Below are 19,214 nucleotides of genomic sequence, written 5' to 3'. Positions count from 1 at the left end.
GAAGCACGGAGTGGTCGGAGCAAAAAAGCGAATTAATCTCGGCGTTGCGTCGGATGGCGCGTGCGAGCAATGGGTTGGAGGTACAGGTACAGGGGGGGCGAGAGATGGTTTAAAGTGGGATGGCGGGCTTATCGCAACAAGATAAACGAGAACGACAAGACGATAAGAGAAGAAGAAGAAAAAAAGAAGCGAGATTGAAACAAGTGGGAGAGAGAACAAGATGGACGCGGTTCCTCTTTATTATAAAGGCGCGGCCGGATCGAGAAAAAGGAGCGTAAGATGACGATTGTAACGGCAAAGGATGACAAGCGCCTTGAAACACTGTACAGTAGTAGACTGGAGTAAGCCAAGCTCTAAGGCGGTGGGCAGAAGAAAAAAAAAAAAAATGGACGGCACAGCTGCCAGCCAAGAAGTTAAAAATGTTAGCGAGTGGGTGCAGATCGCATACAAGGTTTTATCGCGGTCGGAGACTCGGACAAGAGCGCCGGCCGCCGAATTATTCTCTAGCCCAAAGCAGCGTTTCCCCTGGAGCCATGGAAGGCGACTTGCCGTGTCGCGTGTTGTGATCCACGATCAGACCACTTGGCACGAGTCAAGGGGGTGATGGTGAGGATGTGATGGGATTCGCAGATTGGTGTTTTTTGGAGGCAGAACAGCTGGCGAATCGGATCTTGTGCCCAGAGGTAGATGCAGCTGGCCTTTATCGGTGGTTTCTGCAGGTCCCGGCATGATGTTGCCAAGTATCTGGTACCTGGGCTGTGTGCCATTGCCTGGGGTGCACCCGTGTATCCTGTACCGATCAACGCCGACATTCCTCACTTACACAACTGAGCGTTGACATGTGTTGATGACGGTTATATCAGCAGCCAAATACTTTTAAAAGGAAGACTCTGGAACGATGTATTATAGTAGTGAGCTGTTTCCACGACTGATTTTATTTATAGATGGTCAAGAGAAACGTGGCTTTGGACACTGTTTTATTGCAAGTAATCTATTGAGACGTACGGCGCATTCACATACCTTTGGGAGTGGTCGATTCACTTATACGCACGCAACTTCACATCTATCCTCTTTATGCAGTCTCTTTAAATCGTTATAACTTGATAAGATTAATTGAATCAATTTTCCAATAGTATAGAGTACGACAGAGTCCAATTAATGTTCGAAAAATGTAGTGCGAGGTCTGATTAGGGCTTGCTGCTGGCAGAATATCTCCAGCAGCTGTCGAGCCCTCACTCAAAGTGCCCGACAGCTGGCAGCTCTCCCACCGTTTGGTATTAATTTTTCTTCCTGCTTGGAAAATTCTCTCTCAACTTTAATTTGTTTGCACTCACCGATTTTGCCTTGCTTTCATCTCAGTCTCATTGAGCGGGAGGATAATCGCTCTGTTACCCCAAGATGCCTCGACCACCTCCCATGAATCCACTACCTATCGTCACGAATTTTCCGTGGAGGCTATCCAAAGATCAGATGAATGGTTTACGCAGTCACTATAGGAGTGTCTGCGTAGATAGATACGCCACTGATCAGTCGATCGACAAGTTCTACAAGGCGTTAGTAATAGGGATCTTTCGCTTTCTTGGATCCGATGACCAGCGATATCAGGAATGCCTCAACGCTTGTATAGACATGTGCAAGTCCACAAAAGTTATCGAAGCTGCAAGCTGGACTGGCTGGAGAGGGTTTGCAAAATTCCTCGAGATGATGGAAAAAACCGAGCGCCTAACCCGACACACCGAATTGCTCCATTGCCCAGCCGCCCCATATCTAGTGGTGGCCGTTGCGATGCAACAAGTCGTACTGCATGGTAGCAAAGACGAAAATAGCAAGGCACATGCTTTTTTCAGAGACTTTGACACTCACAACAAGGCCGCGACAGCTATCTATTTCTACGAGATGCATTGGCGTCAAGAGTATCTGACTTTGGATCAACCGTGGGACCTCACCCCCTCTGCCCTACAACGCATGCCAAACACCAAGATACACCAGATCAATGGAAGAGTTGTGATTCAAAAACTGCGAACTCCTAGAGACCATACCTCTAATGAGGTCATTGAGGTGAAAGATGAGCAAACCCCTATCAAACGAGAGTCGGCCGCTGCGCATCAAGCTTCGGAGTTTAGAGAAGAGAGGCGCGAAGCTCCAATGCCAATGCCAGCGGAAACCCAAACAATCACACGGATGCCTGTGCCAATGTCGATACCGACCCCAGTGCCAGCGCGAGTGCCAGTGCCAGCACAAATCACGATGCCCGCTCCAGTGCCGAATCCTGCGCCAACATCTGTTTTCGCGCCTAGGCCTGTCAGGGTGCGCGAGACTCTCATGGAAGTCTTCCGCGGAGACGTTATGGCGAAGCTTCAGCCCCTCCTTGATCGGCTCAAGAGCGAGAACTGGAATGGCATCATTCAGAGAGACATCATGGAAGTCTTGACCGACAAGAACGTCAGAGTGTTGCCGAGTCTAGCAAAGCAGACAGTAAGATTGTGGGCTACAAGATCACAAAAAGCAATGCTGCTATCCTGGCTTGAACAAGCGCGAGACGATGTTGACGTGTTTCAGTGGACGGAAAGGTTCGTTGAGCCTGCCCCCTCTGCTTGGACGATTCCCCAGTCAGCACACTCAGTCTTTCACGATCTTGATGCTGTCATCACAAGAGTACCGCAATTGGATATTCGTGGCTTACTCCAAGCTAAGATGGGCACGCTGAGAGACATCTTTGATCAACAAGAGAAGTCTCACAAGGAGGAAATGCTGCACCGCGTTGACAGTCTACAGATAGACATTGCAAAGTTGCATGGTGAGATGGCGGCATCTAAGCAAATGAGTGGACAGGCTGTGGCTGAATCAGCTGCAACAGACAATGATGCTGCCATGACTGATAGAGACGTGGTTATTATTGAGACGGACGATGATACTACTGATGATTCAGAGGTGGAGAGGAAGAAGAAGAAGCGAAAGGGAGAGAAGAAGGAGCGGAAGAGGGATAAGCAAGGCGGAGAGGAGAAAATGAAGAAGAAGAAAACAAAGACCGGAGAGAGCGACAAGAAGAAGAAGAAGAAGAGATCCCACCAAGAAATGGAGCTGGATTAGCGAGGGATGGAGCGGAGGGGGACTTGTAAGACACAACCTGTATAGGAGGGATAAGTGTATGAATAGCTTATTCGAGCTTGAGGCTGTTGCTGACACCATATCTCAGCTTCATTTTGCTGGGTAAAATGGGTTGCTACGTTGCATTCAGCAACAGCCATGGCTTAGACAAACGGAGAACAAGTTGCCTAGGTAGAGAAATTGAGCTTTTGTGACTACCTGGTACCTATATGTCGAGGTCCTTTGCTCATCTGTCTGTGGCCTTGTAGACATCACCACCATTCTCAACTTTGTCGTATTCGCACCCCAGCTCACCAAGTATCTTAAAAGTCAAGCTAGGTATATCTCTGTCAATGTTCATTAGCATCAACGCGCCCCATCAACAAACCGGCTCATCAAAAGTACTCCAGGAATACCTCACAACATCCAGCCAGATCTAATCGACTCCAGCAGTGCCACCTCCCACGCTAACAGCTTCTACAGTACAGTTTCAATTTTTTTTTTCCAAATGCGGGGCGTGCAAAGTTGGTGTAAGAATCCGCCCCTCTGCTTGGACGCTCGAAAGCCCCTCCCCACCGAAAACGATGCTCCGGCCAATCACATCCGCGTCTTCCCACTTTGATTTTCACCCATCGCCAACCTGCCTCTTTCCTCGCTAATAACCCCTCCATCTCACCTTTTTCTTTTGCTTCTTCTTCTTTTTTCCCTTTTGCTGATACCCCCAAAAATCCTCCCTTCATTTAATCTCCGTCCATTCACAACCGCCGCCATGCTTATCTACAAGGTTGGTCTCTTTGCTCTGCATTTTGTTGCCCATCTCCAGCGTTTGTCTCGCCATTGGGAGATGCGAAAGAAAAACAAGAAAAACGGCCAAAACTGACCCCGCAAATCTTTGAACAGGACCTCATCACCGACGACGAGATCATCTCGGACTCGTATGACCTCAAGGAGGTCGATGGCATCGTCTACGAGGCCGACTGCGCCATGATTACCGAGGGCGCCGTCACCGTCGGTGCGTACAGAAACAGAACCCCGTCCGGCTTGCAGCTCAGTTTTCTTCCGTCTTTTGTCTCTCCTGTGCCGCATCAGCGCCTGAACACAAAAGATGGTTGAAATGCGCAATAGCGAAGCCAATCATTGGTACTATACAGGCTCATATCTAACAAACATTCTATTATAGACACTGGTGCCAACGCTTCCGCCGAGGAGGCCGAGGAGGGTCTTGAGGATGCCGAGGTCAAGGTCAACAACATCGTCCACTCTTTCCGTCTCCAGTCCACCAGCTTCGACAAGAAGGGTTACCTGACCTACCTGAAGGGTTAGTTTTCCCCCTCCGTGGCATGCTCATTACGCGTGTACTCGTCCTGATTCTCAGAGGTATAATCCTGCTAACACGACTCCGTCAACAGGCTACATGAAGGCTGTCAAGGCCGGCCTCCAGGCTAAGGGTGCTCCCGCCGAGGAGATCACCGCTTTCGAGAAGGGTGCCCAGACCTACGTCAAGGAGAAGCTGCTGCCCAACTTCAAGGACCTTGAGTTCTACACTGGCGAGTCCATGAACCCCGACGGAATGTAAGTCAAAACTTGTGTAATCCTCTGTATTAGTCTAACGAGACTGAAACTGACTCATATCACTATAGGATCGTCCTCCTCAACTACCGTGAGGATGGTGTCACCCCCTATGTCATCGTCTGGAAGCACGGTCTCACCGAGATGAAGGTCTAAGTGCTTTTTGTGTCCATTGTCCGGAGCCTTGGGCTCTCCAGAATGTGAGGGCCAAGATCTTTTTTTCATAAAACAGGGGGAAGATACATTGGAGAGAGACGGAGTGGAGGAACACAAGTTACGAGTCCCATTTTTGCGTTTTACTCGGCGCATGGCATATATCCCTAAAAGCCTCATAGCTGGAGAAACAAGCGGCAGACGATTTAAACAAGACAAAAAAAAAGTTGCTGATCCAAATTATGTTTTGTTTTTCTGGTGCTTTTATTCTATGAAAATTGAGATTCCGAAAATCCCCTTGCAAAGTATTCTGGGCAACGGCTATTCAATCCATGATTTCCCAACGCCAGGCGAGACAGACAAGAGGACATGCAATATACGAAAATGTGTAATGCAAAACGCAAAACGCAACAAGACGCCATTGCTTCCATTAGTGAAATGTACAGCAGACAATTTCTTTCTGACAGACGGAAGAGAGAGGCCGACTAGAATGATGGACGAGTTGACAAGGGGATAGGGGGTGGTGGGCCCCCGTCGCCAGGAGAAGGAGCTGCGGCAGCTAGACCAGGCTTCTTCTTGGGAGGGGGAGGAGGAGGCTTTTTCTTTCCTGCAAGGCCCGGCAATCCTGTTGGCGACGGGGATGGTGCTGCCGGCTTGATAGCAGCTTGCTTCTGTGCCCACGTAGCGGCAGCCGGCGCAGCAGCAGCAGCAACGGCGGCAACGGCAGCAGCCTCGGTCGGAGGAGTTGGAGGTCCCGTAGAAGAGCCCGTGTGTGAAGTTCCCAGTCTTGCAAAGCGATTCTGCAGCTCATTGAGGTGTGATGGCGGGGTGGCGTTTGGCCGGGGAGGCTTCGGGGGAGGTGCCTCGTCGTCAGCATGGCTGGGAGAAGACGATCCAATGCCAAAGGCGGGCACAGAGATGCCGGCTGCGCCCAATCTGTTGATGGCGCCCTGGTTCAGGCTACCGGAGCTGACCCCGAGTGTTGATAGCGGACTGGCCGTTCGATCCGGCGTTCCGGACCCTGATCGCGGAGGCAGCCTCGGGGGAAGACTCGGGGCTTTGGTGTCGCCGGGGGCTGCGCCGACGACTGAATCATACGAAGGCGGACTCCGACTGCCCGCGGCGTCTCTCCTCACGGGGGGAGGCGGGAGATGATCTGTCGTGAGCCCCGTGGTGTTGACTCTGTAGGGTCCGGATGATGCCGGTTGGGCTTCCTGGTCTGCCTCGTACGCTTCCAATTGGTGCTCGTCGGCGAATCTAGGCGGCGGCTCGACCCTCGGCCCATGCGGATCTTGATACTTGGACGGCGCCGCGACGACGGATCGTTTGGCTGTGGAGGGAGGCGGTGGAGGCGCAAGGCCGGACCCGGTGCGCTTGGGCGGAGGAGCAAAGGAGTTTGGGTCGCGGAGGGAGGCCAAGGGGCGGGCGACGTGGGAGGGAGCATCGTTTTCCTCTTTGTGGCCTCGGCCGGGGATGTGCTTTGTCTGTAGCAGAAGAAGAAGATGTATATGTTAGCTCGTGTCTGTCTGGTGTATCATGCTAAATATATAGAGTAGCATTTTGTGAGACGCTGGAGATGCGATGCGATGCGATGCGATGCGACGACGTACGACTTTGCCCTTGGCCTTGCCTTTGTACTCGGAGGCCTTTTCGCGGCCCGAGGACAATTTGCCCTTGGCCATTTCGGCGTATTTCGACATGCTGGGCGAGAAGAGCGGCGTATCCGCGCGATCCGTATATGAAGGAATGAAGCAATGAAGAAAAGAATGAAGAATCTATGTATAGGAGAGTTGTATATGAGAGTGTTGGGAGAGTCGGATTGTGTGTGGATTGTCGATAATTGGACATGATCGGCGAGACCGCCTTGGAACATGATTGATAAGAGCTGAGAGAAGTGGGGGATCGGTACGTACCGAAGGAGCTGTCACTGGAGCCCCACTTTGGGACCTTTGATTGAATTACTTTGTTTGTGGATTTTACAATGACGAATTGAAGACGAAGACGAAGACAAAGAATGGGAATGAATTGATGAATGGTTGGTTGTTGCGCTGGATTGCGCAATCTTGAGACAAACTTGGACTCATTGGATCAATCACACCGCTGAACAATTAATAATCGACATCGGCAACGACTCGGACAAAGCTCAACTCTGTATACCAACGCGCCGTGTCGCGTCACAGCCTCGTCTAAGCATCACCATCTTCATCAGCCTCGTCCACCTCAGCCCGCCATGGCTGCCAGCAACTCCGACTACGAGCTCCTCACAGAGCACTTTAGCTACCCCCCCGTCGTACGCCTCACAATTCTTCCATCTCAAGAAATCACAACAACAAGCTGACATATTCCCCCCCCGCAGTCCCTCCTCGACGACATCATCAACACCGTCAACGTCCTCGCCGACCGTGCTCTCGACTCTGTTGAACGCCTCCTCCTCTCTATACCCCCCAAGAAACTCGGCTTTTCAAAAAGCAGCAAGAACCCTGACCAGAACCCCAACCTTTCTCCCGAAGAAGCCGCAAAACTCGAAATCGAAAACGGCACACACCAGCTGGAAACACTGCTCAACGCCTCCATTGACAAGAACTTTGACATTTTCGAACTCTACGTTATGCAGAATATTATCACAGTCAGACCGCAAGACCAGCCATACATGCGTCTCTCACATTACAGCGGCCTCGATTTCCCCGATGAAGATGCCGCTGCGGCGCAACAAATCGATAAGCCTTCTCCAGAATCAATCAACGCCCTCCGCAGACGGCTTCAAGCAAGTCAGAAGCTAAACGCCGTCTTGGAAGCTGAAAAAGCCCGCAACGACGCTCTTCTCAAAACCCTGCGGTCCCTACTGGGCGTCGTCCCTGATACCACCAAGACGGAAGAGACGAATGGAGAGAGTGGTGGTAGTGCGGCGGCGGCTCATCCGTTCACCTTCTTGCGCGATAGAGGCGGGCTTGAAGAGAGCGGTGGGCAGCAGCCGATTACGACGACGACGGAGTTTACGCTTTCGCAGCTGCAGGCGCTGCGGGCTTTGTCCGGGTCGTTGAGGGAGTTGTTGCCTGGTCTTGGGGATGATTCTGGCACGGATGCTGCCGCGGCGGCGGCGCCGTCGTGGAGAAGGGAGCGCGCGGAGTATATTGAGACGTCGTCGAGGAAGTATCTTGAGACGGTGGTTGGGTTGGAGTTGGGGCCGGAGGGAGAGGTTCGTGATGGGGAGTGGCAGGGTGAGGGGAGGGGGTTGAGTAAAGGTGAGGTGGAAGGGCTGGAGAAGGTGGCGGCGATGTTGGGGGGGAGGGATGGTGGAGGGGGGGATGATATGGATACGACGTAGGTTGTTGTGAGAAAGAAGAAGAATAAAGAATACCCAAACAGAGATACACAAGAGACAGTTATGAGTGTGTATTGACATGTGAATGTTGTCGTCATTGATACTTTACATTGTATGATGAACCACGTACTATACAGTAAGTCTATGAGTCTCCTAGATAATATCTCTTATGGCCTTCACCCGCGCAGACTCGCCTTTAGCACGTCCGGCACATCCCTCCCCTCGAGGAAGCCCCCCTCATCAGCCAAAAACCAGAAAGAATGCCTCCAGTACCGCCCATCCTTGACGTCGCTGTTCCCATCCCTCGTCTTATAATCCAGCACCACATCCACCACATGCCGCGCCTCATCACGCTTGTCGCCCGACAGAAGCGCCCACAGCAGGTCCGCCAGGCACGGCAACGAAGTGACTGGCCGTCCGGCCCTATGCAAGTCGTTGAAGACGGCCATTGCGCGCTCCGTGTTGCCGGTGATGGCGTTTGCGCTCATGACGCGCTCCCACAGGGTCTGGTCGCCCTGGCTAATGTTTGAGAAGCCGTGCTCGAGGAGCAGGGCGTCAATGGCCGTCATGTCGGGCGGGTCGCGGTGCAGGGCGCGCTCGATGAGGATGGTGACCATGTGCGGCGTGACCTTGAAGTCGTCGGCGCGCATGTGTGACAGCACCGCGGCGATGGCCTCGTCGGTGCCGTTGGCGAGGGATGATACGGCGTAGAGCATTTTGCCGTATGTTTCGAGGTTGGGACGGAGCCCGGCGCTTTGGATGTCCTGGAAGACGAGGTGCACGGCTTCGACTTGGTCGGCGGCTGAGGCGGTGCCCATTCTGCCGATGACTTCCTCTAGGATGATGGTGAAGGTGGCTGCATCTGGCTCGATGCCGTGCTGCGACATGACCTTGAGCAGCGTCTGAACCTCGTCGGGGGAGTCGTCTCGGAAGCTATGGCGGATGAGGATGTTGTATGTCCGGATGTTGGGCTGGATCTGCTCGCGGCTTGCCCACTCGAGCACCTCAAAGGCGGCCTTGCGGTCGACCTGGATGATGCCTTTGAAGGCAGCATTGACGGCCTCAATCGTGGGTTGTACGGCTGTGTGGGTGGCGTTCTTCTGGACTGCCTGCTTCCACAGCGCAAGCATCTCTGCGAGCGCTTCGAGACCGGCTTGGGGTTTGCCCGCCTCGATCAGGCTGGAGATGCGTTCCGTCCAGATGTGGGCGTCGAGCTTCTGGCCAGAGCTCGCCAGCTTCTTCCAGAGCGCGTCGATCCGATCCGTGTCCTTGCAAATCTTCCACCCGTGCATCATGCCCGTGTAAGTTTTGAGGGTCGGATGTATCCGCAGCCGCTGCATGAGGTCAAACGTTTCCTGCAGAGGCCTGGCACGACGGCTCGCGCACCATATAAAGACCCAAAAGTCCAGCAATTCGGCATTGCTGTGCAACTGCTTGGCGAGCTCCGGTTTCTGATCCAGGCGACTCTTGAAGTCTTCCCAGATGGCGTATACGGTGCCATAATCGCGGGCCAGGTATGCTGATCGAAGCTGGCGGTGGAGAGCGGTGAAACCGGACGAGGAGCCTGACCGTTTGTGTATCAGTTCAGTTGCGTGCGGCCACTGCTGGACTACGTAGGTTTGAATCTCTGTGAGTCTCGCCGAGGGGTATCGCACACGGTCGTCAAAGATTCCAGAGACGTAGGATTGTGTCGCATCTTCCTGGTTGCCGAGGGCCACGGCTACCAGCTTCACCAAGGGGTCCATGACGATGTTTGTCCCACTCTTGACGAGTCGCTGATCTGAGAGAACGGCAAGAGTGGTCAAGAGTGCCGGCAAGATGTCGCGGGCCTCGTCCCGGCTGAATTGTAGGAAGATGGCAGCCAGTGCCCTTGTCGTGGGATCCGTGTGAGGGTTAGTCGCTTTGCCCTCGGCAACGTCTTGTCGGACATCTTGAAACGAGGGAAAGGCAAATCTCAACTGTCGAGGGTCTTGGCTCTTGCGGCGAAGTTGGGAAATGTGCTGCCACAGGCCAGTGAGTTCGTCCAGCAAGGCGCTGCGACCCGCAGAATCTCTCTTATCGAAAATGAGGGCGTGGCAGACGTTGAGAACGAGCTGATTCCTTACGTCGAGATCAGTCTTTCTCACGATGCTGTAGAGCAGGGATAGATCGACGCCGTGGCCGGTGTAGCCGTGTTCGACAATCTCTTCGCACATCTTGTCGAGAAATAGAGTCGATGAGAGGAGTAAATGCTTAGGCATTTGTCCGCGGAACTCGTTGAGGTGCGGCTCGATGGTTGTCTGGAAGACTTGCAGCTTCTCAACAACGTCCATCTGTTTGGCAGACAGATCCTTAATCTTGGCCGCAATCTCCAGCTCACCAAGGGGAGACGACTGCGATGCCGCCCTCTTGGCCTCTGGACTGACGACATCATTGAAGAGCGCAATGGCAGAGTCTTCCGAGGGCCGCAGCGGTCCCCTCTTTGTGAAGCTTGACGGTCCGTTGAAAGGTCTTCGCTGGCTCCTTTTTGGAGCTCCTCGCCCATTGCTGTAAAGCTGCCGTCCAGCTGCCTCTCCAGCCCCGTCCCTTGTTATACTGGATGAGACATTCGACGATGTGTTTGATGATGCATTTGAGGCATCACCCATGGACGCAAACAGCGCCGCGCCGCCGAGAGAGCGAGCCTGAACTGAGCGGATCTGCGAGGCACATCTTGAGCAGATGGTCCTTGGTGCGTGCATGGCGCAGAGCTCAATGGCTCGAGGGGAGCGGACAGGGTGAAGGTTATATAGCCGGAGTTTTGAGCATGTGAGAATTCATTGCTGGGGTTTGGATTGAGTTGATGTGGCGGAACATTTTCGGAGATTGTGGCTTGACGGAGGTGAGCGGCCAATGATGTGGCGGGAAAATGAAGTGCCAGGTGGCGCATGCTTTTCCACCAAAAGTTGATCGCCGGGCTGCGCACTTTACTTGTGAAGAGATTTTGAAGGACAATGATGGCAATTATGTTGATAAGAGGCTTTGTATTGTATTGAAAGTGGCACTTAGTTAGCTATCTAGAGTATCAATATTATTATTATTATTATTGAAAGTGGCAATATAGGCTTCCTGCTGGGTGAAGGTTGAAGTGGATCTGAACAGGGCCTTTTTTCTTCAGTGATTAAGTCTTCAAGTAAGGGTTACAAATGCCATTAAACGATAGCTCTGCTGGCGAGACGGGAACCGTGATACAGGAATTGAACCTTTGAGAGAGATTAAGAATATTGCGGAAACAGAACTGTCCCAGAAGCTTCCACGCCCTTGGTAATGGGGACGGAGCAACTCGGACAAAACACTTTTGACGCCAAGGCGTGTATACTCATCACGATATACTCATCACGAGGGACGTTGCACTCAATTGCACGATTGCCACCGGCGACATTTGAATCATGAAAGAGTTGCTACCTACTAATCTATCCTACAGATACTAATCTATCGCCGCAACCGCTCAATGTGAACGTCTGATGCACAGTAAGCCAGCTTACAAAGGCGCAAACATCCGGCCGAGGCACAAAACCCCCCATGCCGAAAAGAAAGCCTGAGCTCCGACACTAAGCCCACTTACGCCTGTTCCTGGATCTTTGGCTGTCTGTTTTGAGTTCTGAATCTGCGGGAGCAATGACATGATCCCCGGTTTTCTAGTGGCGCTTTTGGGAAATTTGCGCCGAGGCTGCTTATTGTTAGTTTTTTTCCCTTTAAAAACAACGTTGTCGCTATGACGTTGATGGGACCCTGATGTCTGATTTCATTTAAAACACCGTCATCGACTGTTTTTGATTTCATTCACTTAATTAACTACAACAATTCACACACATCGCCTTCTCATTCAATCAGAACAGAATTTCATTCTAAATCTACCATCGCTCATTGCGCTATTCAATTCACCATGGCTACTGATGAGGAGCAACCCCAAGTCACCCTTCACTGGTATGTCATACAAACACGAAGCTGACCGCTTGCATCTCCGACACCTGATTCTCCCCCAACTTTCAGCAACCTCAGCTCATCCAATTGATACAGGCTCAATCAATCCCGATCTCAAAGCTTGCTTTGGCTGCTTGAAGAGCTCAAGATCAAGTTCGACGTCAAGCTGCACCACCGCAACAAGGAAACCTCTTTCGCACCCCCAGAGCTCGAACAAGTGCATCCCCTGGGCAAATCCCCCGTCGTCGTCATCACGCCTCCTGGTGAGGGCGCCGAGCCAATTGTCCTTGCGGAGAGCGGCCACTTGGCGCAGTATCTTTGCGAGCATTTCCCAGAGGGCCGCCGGCTCGTGCCGCAGAAATGGAAAGAGGGCATGGAGGGCAAGATCGGTGGTGAGACTGAGGCCTGGTTGCGCAACCAGTACTTTTTGCACTATAGCGAAGGCAGCTTCATGCCGTATCTGGTGCTCAGCCTGGTGATTGGAAGTGCGTATAGCCCCTCTCTGAAGAGAAGACGGAGGAAGAAGAGAAAAAGAAAAAAAGACAAAGCGAAAGAAAGAATGACAAGAAGATGAACCGCTTCCCCCAATAACTCGACGCTGACGCTCATGCATCGCTTTCTAGAACTCAAACAACCCCCGATCCCATTCTTCATCCGCCCAGTCACCACCGCCGTCGCCAACCGCATCTTCGCAAGCTACATCTTCCCCAACATCTACAAGCACATCAAGTTCCTTGATCAACAACTCCGAACCTCCGGCGGTCGCTACATCTGCTGCGACCATCTCACTCCGGCTGACATCATCCTCAGCTTCCCGCTCTTCGCCGCCCAAGGAAGCTTCGACTCCATGGGCGAATGGGAAGGAGGCTCATGGAAGACGGAGTTTCCGCGTGTGCTGGAGTATATACAGCAGCTGGAGAGCGAGGTCGGGTATAAGAAAAGTACAGAAACTATCGCGAAGATCGAGGCCGAGGCTGCCGAGGCGGCCCAATGGCGAAGCAAGGTTTGAGAGCATGCTCATCATGGATGTCTGGTAGTGTTTTGGAGCCACGGGAGCGACAAAGGTTACAACATAGGTAGCGTAAACAAGAGTATTTTGAAGCTCGACCCGAAGGCTGTTGAAGCGCTCCAATTGCTCAAAAAGTTCTGAGAAGAACCCCATAAAGCCAGCTTGGAATCGCTGAGGTATATTGAGAGCGAGGAAGACTGCGACAAGTAGAAAGAGCATATTTTGAAGCTCCATGTGAAGGTTGTTGGCGCTTGCCAACTGCGCAAAAAGGTCTGAGATCATGATGATTATGTCTGTTGTGTGCAATTTTGTGGGTTGCGAGTTGGGGATGTTGTGGTGGTGGGCAATAGGCTTCAATGATCAAGAGATTTCGCAAAGACGAGCCAAAAAAAAAAAAAAAAAAAAAAAAAAAAGGACCAAATGGTAGAGACGGATGAGTGCAGTGGTGATGATGTTTGGGAAGAGTTGGGGAGAGCTTCAGGTCGGAAAGTTGTGCGCGTTAAATATTCCCTCAAACCCCCTTCCCCGCACCTGACGGAAAACCTCTCACGTGCAGAAGTCGACAATGTCCAGAAGTTGACGTTTTCCGGGTTCCGGAGTGAAGATGTCCGGAAGTGGCCGTTGTTGGTTCTGACCCCGAGTGCGCCGGAGTGGGGGTTCGGCCCCACAATCGGACATGGGTGTCTAAGCGCCGCCAAAAGGTGGTTTGTACAGCACAAGTTGATCTTATTGGAGAGATGCAGTGCATAAGCGCCTTTATGTTGATAATCAGATTTGGCTTATTCTAGCCTAAACCATCCATAAGTGGACTTGTGGATGCGGATTCAACTTGATTGCTCAGTAAGTCTGTGTGTGTTCTTGAATACTCGTAGATGTTTTACACAGGCCCCGCCCATGGTTATTGATCGCAAACAAGACAATACTGGACAATGTCATTACTGCACTCTGCAGAGGTATCCAAGCAGGAATGTGTTTCAACAAGCATTTATCATTACAGCGCACCATATCATGAGTAAAATATTTATATTCATACTTTGGATTCCTTGAGCTTTCTACACAGTTCAATCGCTAAAGATACCTGTGTATACACTCAATCCAGCACCATCTGCCTATGTACCCCGCGTCTCCCTTTCCGCACCAGAGACCTCGCTACATGCACTCACTCTGTGTTCCCCAAGTTTAGCCTTGCCACAGGGCTGGGCCAGGGATTGTGTAGTTGGTGATTGTCTGGTAAGGGTTGAACAAGATGCCGGGGTCGGTGGGCTTGTACAGTGAAGTTGCTGGGGTTCCGGCAGGAAGCGACTTGGTGCCCGACCCAGTGACGACAATATTGACGCACTGCGGGTAGTTCTGCATGCCATTCTGGCTCGAGGCACCATGGGCGCTGAAATCGTTCAAGTTAGTTTAATACCATCAGCCTCGGGCGAGGCGTAACAAGAAGGGGACAACATACGCGAGAATCTCATTTCGGAAGACATAGTTTCCAGGCTTGAGACTTGCTGGGATCTTTACGGTCCACTTGCTGCCTTGGTTGATAAGATCCTGCTGTGCCCAGACTTGGGTGTTGTAGTTGATGCCTGACTCCTGGATCTTGACCCAGCGGAGCGATGTCTTGTCCACGGTCGTGCACGATCCGCTGCACTGAGCAACGTATGTGAGAATGGGACCATACGGGTGTGGCCATGCGCCAGGGCCCCATGAAAAGACAATGGTGGAGCCAGCTGCGGCGGTGGCAGTGGCTGCACCAGGCGCTGAGTTCTTGTGGCAGATGATGTCGGGCGTGGTGTAGGCGTCAGGGGAGATGAAGCCCAGATCCAAGTCCTCGGCATACCTATACCGTCCTTATAAGCAATCCACTCACGGGGAAGAAGCAGAGGTCTTGGGCTTGTAACATACCAGCCTGCAACGTTGGGGAAGTGGCCAGTGTTGACCTTTTGATAGTAGTAATCGACTGTTTGAGTACAAATGTTAGACATATCTTATGAAGCTGGTTGGAAACTACAAGAAGAACGGAGACATACGGATAAAGCCCTGGTTGTACGCGCCGTTGAGGGTGAAGTTTTGGATCTGCCCATGACCGAGGGCACTGCCGGCAAGGCAGCCAAGAGCTGCGACAACAGAAGACTTCATGCTGATGTGGTTTGGATTCTGGTCTCAACCTTGTTGGGAGCAACCGACTTATCTGATTGATAACCAGCAACGTCGACTTCTTATATACTTGTGGGAATACTGCGTAGAGAGTCTAGAATCTACGATTGGTGGAATTAAGCAATGATCTACACAAGTTTCATGCTGTTTCTAAAATAGATAATTAACCGGTGACGGAGAATTTGAATGTGTCATTCTGTATGCTATGCGGAGGTAATGCTACCTCGTATGGCCGTTAGAGACAATACGGTGTTGTATACTAGGCAGAGTCAATGCCGTGTTATGTGAGAGGCGGAGATACCGTGTTATATGACAAGCGGAGAAAATGTTACCTTGTAAAACATGCGGAGGTAGCATTTGCACACGAACCATTTAACCACGGCTAATCATATAAGCTTAAAAATTTGGCTAATACGGGTTTTATAGCCTCAGTTTAGCTGTTAAATTGGGCCATACTAGTCTCCGTTATCACTGGAGGATATCTTCAACTACCGTGCCAACTTACTGGCAGCCCAAACTGCTATAAGAGCTCTGCATTACGGTCGTTGGTTTTAGCCTGTGCAGTATATTATGATCGTCCGCAAGATATCCCAAACAAGCGATGCCGTTAGCGAAGGTCTACATCGTTGGGCATGTGAATATGTCGGCACTCGAAGAAGTTCATCTCGGCCCTTTTATCGCCCATACTTTTGGTCACCTGCTTCGTGACAGGGCTCATCCATCGCGAATATTGCGACTGATCGTTTCCAATGGCGCCTTGGACACTCGGGCCTATACGACCAGGAATGGATTAGTGATCGAGGGCAGCGTGCTGGTGACGGAGGGTAACCTTCCGACAATGCGGATTTCCCAAATGAGACATTTGCAGTGGATGTTTTCAACTGGATAAACCTTGACGAGAATATTCAGTCTTTCGCGATAAGAAGCACAGATATCTTGAATCTCGGTAATTTCTGGAGGACATACCCGAGGTGTAAATATTGACATCTAACAGGTGTAAAGCAAGGTATCACGCCCAAACTATTTCCATCTTCCCGAGAGGAAAACACTTACAATGTGAAATGGGACGATTCCATCCTTCACCAGCAATATGCAACTGATGCATTGATTGCGTGTTGCAAGGATAGTGCACAAAGCCGTAATTGAGATCATCAAAGACGTGTAACGTAGCTAGAAAGGTCTCTGGTGTGATGTTTGGAACAGATATCAGGCAAGAGTTAAAGGCATAACGATACGACTGACGCAGTAATATGTCCTCATAACTACCGAGTAGCTATTCAGCCCTCCCAAGTCTACTATTCGGTACTCCAGTGAGTGCCCAAGATTCAAGTGTGGGAACAGCATGAGAAGGGAAACCCTTTACTTAACAGATAGTAGATACTCGGCTTTGTGAAGTATCTGCTACCGTCGCTACTTTCAACTACTATAGATACTTGATTCTAGTGTCTGCTACTATAGCTATACATCTTTGATTCTGGTACTATAACTCGCGACCTATGCGGCTTTAAGTTTGAGCTATGAAATGCTGGATGCCACACTTGGGGGTGCTGGCTTGTATTTCCCATATATGCAATTGCGCTTCATATCTCTGTCCATTCTTCAATCACTATCCCATTGTCATTACATTACCCAAGGCTCTTTGCTCTATCCGGATCTGCTGCAACGAGATAGGCCGAATGACCTGACCTGAAAGCATAAGGTAGCGAATTGCGTCACCATGGGATTTGATAGCAGCTCCATCTAGTAGCTCCTCAGTAAAATCAAGTCTCCAGCTATGGTGCTGTTGTACGACAGCTTCCCAAGCCCGGATTACAGACGGTTCCATGACCAATTTCCAGGTGCCTCTCCAAACAATTCTAGCCTGCTGTATATGGTGGGACACCTGGTACTTGAAGAGCGCCGCGATGCCCTTTCGTCCGTTCCAAATCTCCATTGTCTTCAGCTGTGGCATTTTTGTAGCCACTGCCGCCGCGGCTCGAAGCATAGCTCCAATTTCGATTGGACTTTCGTCTGGTGCAAGTAACTTTGAAGTCAGCACAAGTGAAGTCAGGTTTGGCCACTCCCAAGAGGGTTCGATGTTGAAGAAGTGGCTAGCATCTACGATAAATGATGCTGCGAGATGCTCAAGCTTGCGGCTGGTGAGTGCGACTATCCGGCTGACAGCAGGGGCTGGTTCACGAATAATGTCGCATCCAGATACTCCAACCCCGAACTGAATTCGCTGCATATACCTTGAATACTGTTGATTAAAATTCTCGAAAACCACAAGTCTCTTAAGATTGCCGTTGAAACGTTGGATAGACTCAAAAAGATATGGATACTCTGAATAAAAGATGCAGATTATTAGCAATCGAGTGCATAGCCAGATGGCATCGAGCAGTAACTCGGGCAGGTATGTAGCCACACTCACCTCTGTCTGTAAGCCCCTGTTTAAAGTTCCATTCTCTCCAGGGTTCATAGTGGACTTCTTGAAGTCTAGGAAAACGGGCAAACATATGTGCAAGCGATTTTGGCTTCCATCTGCGGCGGTTCTGTTGCCGCAGAAGTAGAGTGGTTACCACAGGGACCGATGGAAGCCGATCCCACCATTGTAGCTCTGACCGATGACTACTAAACGGTCCTTCTTCCATGATTGAAGAAAAACCGTTAAGAAGCATTCTTCGAGGTGGAGGGTAGTATGAAGAACCCCGAACCCATCCATGTGGAGGGTCATGATGGACTAGTTTTTTAAATACCATATGCTGTATGTTACGCCGACAGTCTAATGTATCTAGAGCAGTATCGGGCATAAAGGTCAGATACTTAAACCAATGTTCTGAGTCACTAGGCGAATAGATACTAATATCGAGTATCAAATTGGTGGTAAGATCCCATGTGCTGAGAATGGAGAAGAGGGTATGGAATGACGTGGTAATAGGACAGTGAACTGTGTCACTGACAGCGAATGCTTCTTCAAACTCCGGGCCTGCACTGTCTGGATAGCACTTGGCGCAGTCATATTCATCAAGTTCCAAGCAGAACCAAATATAGGTAACAAAGACCCGATTGCGATGAATCATTGAACTGAAGTCAGCGAGGCGCGATGGTGTTAGCTTGATTCGACCAAAGTTATGTCGCTCGAGCTCGGTCTGCCACTCTCTGGACACTGTGGCCAAGCGACTCAATCTACAGCCGTCTTGCACCAAGGCTTCGAAGATGAGAAGTCGAATTTCTCTAGGCAAGCCGTCCCAGGTTGAATCCCATTGTCTGCTGCTAAACGATGTCGAGGACATCGTATGATAGACCAAAAGCGGTGATAGTTTGGTAATGGAGCGATGTAAGAATATGAGTTGGAGAGTACACGATGTGAACGTGTGTGATAATTATGAAGAGGAATAGAACTTGATCATCAGTTGCGCGGAATGATAGGAAAAGGGTCGGGTTAAATACCCGTCTGCGTATCTCCTCTCCATGTCGGAGTGAAAAGTTATGTGGTGTAGCAAGCTTAAGTGAGCGCCACAGAGCTTATCGCAAGCCCCATAATCGAGATGCTATAAACTTACGTGTACCTAACATGTGGAAATATCTTAAAGAAATAGAATTTGAATTGCATTTATGGCCCACGCCTGGCTGCTACACGCGTCCAATATACATTTACTCGCCAGTACATCAGGTGTAACGCGCTTTCAAGTCATGGGCTCTGGGCTAGTAGGCCTCCATCAAAGGTAGGTTATTATACATGGTAATCTTAATGACTACGAAGATTTATGGAGTGTCTGCAGCGAATACTGGCTCCTGTACCATCTGAATTTTTGATTCAGATTCAGTGTGTAGGTATATTCAACGTACAAAGTCTTTCAATGTTGTTCCTTCTATGACCAGGCGCATGCAACCATACGCTGGGGCTTTAACTTTGACAATGAATGGGTCGTATTTTTAGCTTGCAGCCAACCAAACCAAACCAAACCAAAAAAAAAAAAAAATACAAAAGAAAAACCAGCCACA

The 19,214-nt window shown here is 50.6% G+C and overlaps 8 protein-coding genes across 8 annotated transcripts; 4 read left to right on the top strand and 4 right to left on the bottom strand.

The window, feature by feature from the left end:
* Positions 1 to 1,398: 1,398 nt before the first annotated feature.
* Positions 1,399 to 3,090, top strand: Triagg1_609 (uncharacterized protein; the record flags this gene model as incomplete). The annotated part of the gene is made up of 1 exon (XM_062901095.1): positions 1,399 to 3,090. One exon carries the CDS (start codon positions 1,399 to 1,401, stop codon positions 3,088 to 3,090), a length of 1,692 nt encoding a protein of 563 aa, XP_062760959.1.
* Positions 3,091 to 3,856: 766 nt separating this feature from the next.
* Positions 3,857 to 4,812, top strand: Triagg1_608 (uncharacterized protein; the record flags this gene model as incomplete). The annotated part of the gene is made up of 5 exons (XM_062901084.1): positions 3,857 to 3,871; positions 3,988 to 4,099; positions 4,268 to 4,405; positions 4,497 to 4,659; positions 4,728 to 4,812. 5 exons carry the CDS (start codon positions 3,857 to 3,859, stop codon positions 4,810 to 4,812), a joined length of 513 nt encoding a protein of 170 aa, XP_062760958.1.
* Positions 4,813 to 5,294: 482 nt separating this feature from the next.
* Triagg1_607 (uncharacterized protein) lies at positions 5,295 to 6,509 on the bottom strand (the record flags this gene model as incomplete). Its single annotated transcript, XM_062901073.1, has 2 exons — positions 5,295 to 6,293; positions 6,420 to 6,509. The coding sequence occupies 2 exons, from the start codon at positions 6,507 to 6,509 to the stop codon at positions 5,295 to 5,297; spliced, it is 1,089 nt and encodes a 362-aa protein (XP_062760957.1).
* Positions 6,510 to 7,039: 530 nt separating this feature from the next.
* On the top strand, positions 7,040 to 8,134 carry Triagg1_606 (uncharacterized protein; the record flags this gene model as incomplete). The annotated part of the gene is made up of 2 exons (XM_062901062.1): positions 7,040 to 7,099; positions 7,166 to 8,134. 2 exons carry the CDS (start codon positions 7,040 to 7,042, stop codon positions 8,132 to 8,134), a joined length of 1,029 nt encoding a protein of 342 aa, XP_062760956.1.
* Positions 8,135 to 8,307: 173 nt separating this feature from the next.
* On the bottom strand, positions 8,308 to 10,851 carry Triagg1_605 (uncharacterized protein; the record flags this gene model as incomplete). Its single annotated transcript, XM_062901051.1, has 1 exon — positions 8,308 to 10,851. One exon carries the CDS (start codon positions 10,849 to 10,851, stop codon positions 8,308 to 8,310), a length of 2,544 nt encoding a protein of 847 aa, XP_062760955.1.
* Positions 10,852 to 12,035: 1,184 nt separating this feature from the next.
* On the top strand, positions 12,036 to 13,082 carry Triagg1_604 (uncharacterized protein; the record flags this gene model as incomplete). Its single annotated transcript, XM_062901040.1, has 3 exons — positions 12,036 to 12,076; positions 12,170 to 12,558; positions 12,697 to 13,082. 3 exons carry the CDS (start codon positions 12,036 to 12,038, stop codon positions 13,080 to 13,082), a joined length of 816 nt encoding a protein of 271 aa, XP_062760954.1.
* Positions 13,083 to 14,261: 1,179 nt separating this feature from the next.
* Triagg1_603 (CAZyme family AA9) lies at positions 14,262 to 15,212 on the bottom strand (the record flags this gene model as incomplete). The annotated part of the gene is made up of 4 exons (XM_062901029.1): positions 14,262 to 14,466; positions 14,536 to 14,913; positions 14,979 to 15,033; positions 15,104 to 15,212. The coding sequence occupies 4 exons, from the start codon at positions 15,210 to 15,212 to the stop codon at positions 14,262 to 14,264; spliced, it is 747 nt and encodes a 248-aa protein (XP_062760953.1).
* A 1,624-nt stretch (positions 15,213 to 16,836) lies between these two features.
* On the bottom strand, positions 16,837 to 17,688 carry Triagg1_602 (uncharacterized protein; the record flags this gene model as incomplete). Its single annotated transcript, XM_062901018.1, has 1 exon — positions 16,837 to 17,688. The coding sequence occupies one exon, from the start codon at positions 17,686 to 17,688 to the stop codon at positions 16,837 to 16,839; it is 852 nt and encodes a 283-aa protein (XP_062760952.1).
* Positions 17,689 to 19,214: the final 1,526 nt, after the last annotated feature.

The sequence above is a fragment of the Trichoderma aggressivum genome, assembly GCF_033847375.1.
Source record: "Trichoderma aggressivum f. europaeum strain CBS 100526 chromosome Unknown scaffold_001, whole genome shotgun sequence".
Classification (NCBI taxonomy): domain Eukaryota; kingdom Fungi; phylum Ascomycota; class Sordariomycetes; order Hypocreales; family Hypocreaceae; genus Trichoderma; species Trichoderma aggressivum.
Note: the sequence above shows the minus strand (reverse complement) of the source record. Positions and strands in the feature narration are given on the sequence as shown.